General features: G+C 50.2%; 1 protein-coding gene across 1 annotated transcript; it reads left to right on the top strand.

Annotated features, from left to right (window-relative positions):
- The first annotated feature begins 482 nt into the window (after positions 1-482).
- Positions 483-5,135, top strand: SDF2L1 (stromal cell derived factor 2 like 1). Its single transcript, XM_007536448.3, has 3 exons — positions 483-722; positions 875-1,071; positions 4,734-5,135. Exons 1-3 carry the CDS (start codon positions 536-538, stop codon positions 5,013-5,015), a joined length of 666 nt encoding a protein of 221 aa, XP_007536510.1. The 5' UTR covers positions 483-535; the 3' UTR covers positions 5,016-5,135.
- Positions 5,136-6,515: the final 1,380 nt, after the last annotated feature.

A 6,515-nucleotide genomic window follows, 5' to 3' on the forward strand; every position in this document is an offset into this window, starting at 1 on the left:
AGGGCAACAAAATGGGAAAAATAGCCTTCAGGAGCAGTGGATTCGTAGTGCAGGCACCGAATCCTAGCGATAACCCTGGAGGCAAAAAATAAAATAAAATCTAGTGGTCCAACAGCCTTACGACCTTGCAGCTGGGAGCACAAGGTCGGGGCAGGAGAGTATGAACGAGGAATCCAGGATCCAGGATGAAGGGATTCAGTGGATAGGTGTCCATGGAGACCTTGAACCCTTAAGCTCGTAACCAGGGCCTCATCTGTCGCTGGGTGGAGTCAGCGCCTCATGCGCAGCAGGCCCCTCCCCTAGGCGCTCAATGGCCGAGCCTCGGAAGTATGGACCAATCATAGTTCTCCTCGTGTCTCCGGCTCCTCCCCGCCTCCTAGTGGCCGCCCTTGAACGTTTAGGACCAATGGGAGCGCAGCAGGAGAGCCGTGCTGGCTGATGACTGGCTGCCGCGGCGGGTTCTGTCAGCGTCGGATTGGCCCTGCGGAGGCGGAAGCGGCAGGAGAAACCGGGCTGACCGAGCCTCTCCGGGGCGATGTGGAGCGCGGGCCGCGGTGGAGCTGGCGTACCGGCGTTGCTGGGCCTCCTTGTGGCACTGTTAGTGCGGGGCGGCGACGCCGCCAAGACCAGCGCGGGGCTCGTGACCTGCGGGTCGGTGCTGAAGCTCTTCAACACGCAGCACCGGGTGCGGCTGCACTCGCATGACATCAAATATGGATCTGGTGCGCGGACCGGGGCGGGGGGTGTCGCCGGGCTGCGGGGGGGGGGGCGGAGCCGGAGCCGTTGGGGCTCGGGGCCAGCGGCTGAGGTGGGCGGGCAGCCCCGGGATCCCGGCTGACGGCAGCCCGGGGTGGGGTGGGATGTCACCCCGCAGGCAGCGGCCAGCAGTCGGTGACGGGCGTGGACTCGTCGGACGACGCCAACAGCTACTGGCGGGTCCGGGGCGGCGCGGAGGGCGGCTGCCCGCGCGGGGCCCCGGTGCGCTGCGGACAGGCGGTGCGTCTGACCCACGTGCTCACCGGCAAGAACCTGCACACGCACCACTTCCCGTCGCCGCTGTCCAACCACCAGGTGAGGCCCCACCTGCCGTCTCGGGGACTGCTCGCGCGCTCGGACCCTGACCCTCGCCTCCTTTGGCCGCCGTGGCCGCCCCCGCCCCCTCCGGCTGAGAGCGGGTGTCAGTGCGGAGCCAGAGCCGAGCTCCCCCTTCCGGGGACGCACTCACCCGGCACCCAGCTCTCAGCCTCGCTGCTGGACAGATGGACAATTCCTCTTCCTGGAGCTGGCCTGGGCGGGTGGGACCCTGCGGGGGGGACCCTCCCCTCCGAGAGAGAGAGGGACGCGGGCTGGGCCTATAAGAGGTGCAGGCTACAGAAAGTAAGAAATCTTCAGAAGTGGTGAAGCAGGGCTGCAGGTGTCTCTCTGCCTCTCTATCACCCCCTCCCCTCTCAATTTCTCTCTGTCTCTATCCAATAATAAAGAAATAAGTATTTTAAAAAAAGAAATCTTGACTGTCAGACTGTGAGGTTTTCTTTCCTTCTTTCTTATCTTTATTTATTTATTGGATAGAGGCAGCCAGACATTGAGAAGGGAGTGGGTAGAGAGGGAGAGAGACACCTGCAGCCCTGCTTCACTGCTCATGAAGCTTCCCCCTGCAGGTGTGGGTCAGGGGCTTGAACCTGGGTCCTTGCGCACTGGAACATGTGCACTCAACCAGGTGCACCACCACATGGTCCCTCTTTTTTCTTTTCTTCTCCTCCTCCTCCTCCTTTTTTTTTTTTTTTACCAGAGGAATGCTCAACCCTGTCTTATAATGGGATTGAATCTGGGACCGTTGGTGCCTCAGGCATGAACTGCAGGCTGGAGAGATCCAGCCTGAGAGGCTGGATTTTTTTTTAATTTCTTTATTGGGAGATTAATGTTTTACATTCGACAGTAAATACAATAGTTTGTACATGCATAACATTTCTCATTTTTCCACATAACAATATAACCCCCGAGATGCTGGATTATATATTGAGCCACAGGAGGGGAATGAGTGTCAGATGAGCTAGAACAGGGTAAACAGTGCCCTGGGAGGCGGTAAAGTGAATATAGTGTTTACCTCTGAAGTATGAGATCACAAGTCTGGCATTCAGATGTGCCAGAGTGATGCTCTGACTCATAAATAAATAAATAACAATTTTAATATTTACCTATTTTTTTCATGGTTTTTTTAAACTGCTGGTTTTTTATTTTTATTTAGTTATTTCCTTTTGTTGCCCTTGTTTTGTTGTTGCAGTTACTGTTGTTGATGTCGTTGTTGGACAGGACAGAAAGAAATGGAGAGAGGAAGGAAAGACAGAGAGGGGGAGAGAGAGATAGCCACCTGCAGACCTGCTTCACCGCCTGTGAAGCGTCTTCCCTGCAGGTGGGGAGCCGGGGGCTGGAACCAGGATCCTTATGCCGGTCCTTGTGCTTTGCACCACCTGCACTTAACCTGCTGCGCTACCGCTGACTCCCCAATATTTACCTATTTTTAAAAATATTTTTAATATTTTCCCTTTTGTTGTCCTTGTTTTTATTGTTGTAGTTATTATTGTTGTTATTGATGTTGTCGTTGCTGGATAGGACAGAGAGAAATGGAGAGAGGAGGGGAAGACAGAGGGAGAGAGAAAGACAGACACCTGCAGACCTGCTTCACCGCCTGTGAAGCGACTCCCCTGCAGGTGGGAAGCCGGGGGCTCCAACCAGGATCCTCACGCCAATCCTTGTGCTTTGCACCAGCTGCGCTTAACACGCTGTCCTTCCACCCGACTCCCTTACCTATTTATTAAATAGAGTGTTTCACACTAAGAGAGAAAGAAGCCAGAACACCACTCTCAATACATGTGGCTTCAGAGCTCAAAAGAGGTGCCTCAAGCATGAGGGTCCTTCATTTTATCAGCTGATCTGTCTTCCTGGATAAATTACTCTTTATTTTATTTATCTATTTATTTATTGCCTCCAGAGTTATTGCTGGGGCTTTGTGCCTGCACTACAAATCTACTGTTCCTGGAAGCCATTTTTCCTATTTTTTTTGTCCATGTGCCCTTGTTGTTGTTGTTGCTGCATAGGACAAACAGAAATTGAGAGAGAAGGTGAAGACAGAGAGGGGGAGAGACAGACACTTGCAGCCCTGCTTCACTGTTTGTGAAGAGGACCCTCTGCAGGTGGGGAGCTGGGGGCTCTAACCAGGATCCTTATGCTGGTCCTGCGCTTTATGCCATGAGCGTTTAACTCACTGCACTACTGCTGGCTCCCAAATTAATCTATTTAAAAATTGTAAAGGGGGTAAGGCAGTGGCACACCTGGTTAAGTGCACATGTTAACGTGCATAAGGACCCGGGTTTAAGCCTCTGGTCACCACCTTCATGAAGAGGGAAAGCTTTACAAGTGGTGAAGCAGGGCTGCAGGTGTGTCTCTATTTGTCTCTTTCTCTATCCTTCCTCTCAATTTCTTTTTTTAATATTTATTTAATTTATTCCCTTTTGTTGCCCTGTTTTATTGTTGTAGTTATTACTGTTGTTGTTACTGATGTCATTGTTGGATAGGACAGAGAGAAATGGAGGGAGGAGGGGAAGACGGGGGTGGGGGGGAGAGAAAGATCGACACCTGCAGACCTGTTTCACTGCTTGTGAAGCGACTCCCCTGCAGGTGGGGAGCCCGGGACTTGACTTTGTGCCACGTGTGCTTCACCCATTGCGTTAGCACCCGACTCCCCATTCCTCTCAATTTCTATATATCCTGTGAAATAAAGTTTTTTAAAAAGGGCAGGGGTAGATAGCATAATGGTTTTGCAAAGAGCCTCTCATGCCTGAAGCTCCAACATCCCAGGTTCAATTCCCTGCACCACCATAAACCAGAGCTGAGCAGTGCTCTGGTAAAATTAATTAATTAATTTTTAAAATTAAAAAAAAAATTTAAAAATTAAGAAATAATTGTAAAGAAATGCACTGGGGAGGTGGTGCAGTGAAGAAAGCATTAGACTCCAGCATGAGGTCATGAGTTCAATCCCTGACAGCACATGTACCAGAGTAATACTTTAATTTTCTCTCTCTCATTAGTAACTAAATAAAATTTTTTAAATAAACCTATTTTTAAAAAATAAAATAAAAATTTTAAGGAAAAGTAAAGAAGCCTGGGAGGTGGCACAGTGGATAAATTGTTAGACTCCCAAGCATGATGCCCTAAGTTCAGTCCCTGGCATCACATATGCTAGGGTGAGTTTCTGATATCTCTATCTTTTGTATATTTATCTATTTATTTACTCCAGCACTGCTCAGTTCTGGCTTATGGTGGTGCTGAGGATTAAACCTGGGTCCTTGGAGCCTCAGGTATGAATGTCTTTTTTTGCACAACCACTGTACTCTCCCTGGCCCTGGTTCTCTCTCTCTTTTTCTAATAAATAAATCTGGAGGAAAAAAATGAAGAGGGAGAACTTGAAGGAGAGAGGAAAAGACTAGCTCTGTGGAGGCAACAGCCACACTACACAGATAGGAAGGGGGGCATGCTTGTCTTTGAAGAGCCCATGTTGGAAGGTAGTGGCTGGATGGTGTGTGGTGGGAAGGTATTAGGGTCCCATTTTTGCACCTGTGGAAACAGGCTCAGAAATGTGAAGGGAAGGACCTATGACCCAATGCCTTGAGTACGAGTACCCCTGCCAGGCAGGTACTCACTGTGCCCTCTGCGATGACAATGCCCCCTACCCTTAGGAAGTGAGCGCCTTTGGGGAAGACGGCGAGGGCGATGACCTGGACCTGTGGACAGTGCGCTGCTCAGGGCAGCACTGGGAGCGGGAGGCCTCTGTGCGGTTCCAGCACGTGGGTACCTCAGTGTTCCTGTCAGTGACCGGGGAGCAGTATGGGAGTCCGATCCGAGGGCAGCACGAGGTACACGGCATGACCAGCGCCAACACTCACAATACATGGAAGGCCATGGAAGGCATCTTTATCAAGCCCGGTGCAGACCCTTCTGGTGGTCACGATGAACTCTGAGTGCCCCAATGGCAGAATGGAGGGCTGCTGGGAAGGGACTCTGCAGGGCGATGCTTGGGGAAGACTTTGGGTTAATAGGGGTTTTCAAGTGCCTTTGTGATTAAAGAGTGTTGGTCTCTGTGTTTTTATTTTTTTGTTCATCAGGATCTCACAATGTATACTACCACCACTCCAGGCTGATTTTTTTTTTCCTTAACCCCTATTTCTTATTTCAAAGAAAGGGAGTGATCTGGGAGTCAGGCGGTAGTGCAGTGGGTCAAGTGCACATGGCGCAAAACACAAGGACTGGCATAAGGATCCCAGTTCAAGCCCATGGGTCCCCACCTGCAGTGGAGTCGCTTCACAGGCAGTAAAGCAGGTCTGCAGGTGTGTCTCTTTTTCTCCCCCTCTCTGTCTTCCCCTCCTCTCTCCGTTTCTCTCTGTCTTATCCAACGACGACGACGACGACGACAACAACAACAACAATAAAAAACAACAAAAGGGAAAATGAATAAATAAATATAAAAAAAATTTTTTTAAGGGGGAGTGATCCCTTAGCAATACCCATGGAGCTTCTCCCCCACACCCCCCCATGCTATGTTGCTTCCATGTGGTGCTAGGGCTTAAACCCTGGGTTTGAAAATAGTAATATGGGGAGTCGGGCGGTAGCGCAGTGGGTTAAGCGCGAGTGGCGCCAAGCGCAAGGACCGGTGTAAGGATCCCGGTTCGAGCCCCCTGTTCCCCACCTGCAGGGGAGTCGCTTCGCAGATGGTGAAGCAGGTCTGCAGGTGTCTGTCTTTCTCTACCCCCCTCCGTCTTCCTCTCCTCTTTCCATTTATCTCTGTCCTATCCAACAATGATGACATCAATAACAACAATAATAACTACAATAATAAAACAAGGGCAACAAAAGGAAATTGAAAAAAAAAAGTAATATGTGGGGGCCAGGCAGTGGTGCAGCAGGCTAAGTGCACATGGCACAAAACGCAGGGACCAGTGTGAGGATCTAGGTTTGAGTCCCGGCTCCCCACCTGCAGGGGGTTCTCTTCACGAGCTCTAAAGCAGGTCTTCAGGTGTCTGTCTTTCTATCCAATAACAAAAACAAGGGCAACAAAAAATGGGGAAAATGGGCTCCGGAAGCAGTGGATTCATAGTACAGGCAAGCCCCAGTGATAACCCTGGAAGCAAAATGAAAAGAAAATAGTAAGATGTAAAGATGTATGCCCTACCTGGTGTCCTGGTGTACTATCTCCCAGTTCACTCTGGTATATATAAAAAAAAAAAAAAAAGGAAGGAGTGGGGGGAGGCGGTGTTGAACCAGTTAAGCACATATAATACTAAGTGCAAGGATCTGGGTTCAAACCCATGGCTCCCCACTTGCAGGGGAGATGCTTCACAAATGGTGAAGAAGGTCTGCAGGTGTCTTATCTTTCTCCTCTATTTCCCCCTTCCCTCTCAATTTCTCTGTCCTATCCAGTAAAATGGAAAAAATAGCTGACAGAAGTAATGGATTCGTAGTGC

The sequence above is a fragment of the Erinaceus europaeus genome, chromosome 1, assembly GCF_950295315.1.
Source record: "Erinaceus europaeus chromosome 1, mEriEur2.1, whole genome shotgun sequence".
Classification (NCBI taxonomy): Eukaryota; Metazoa; Chordata; class Mammalia; order Eulipotyphla; family Erinaceidae; genus Erinaceus; species Erinaceus europaeus.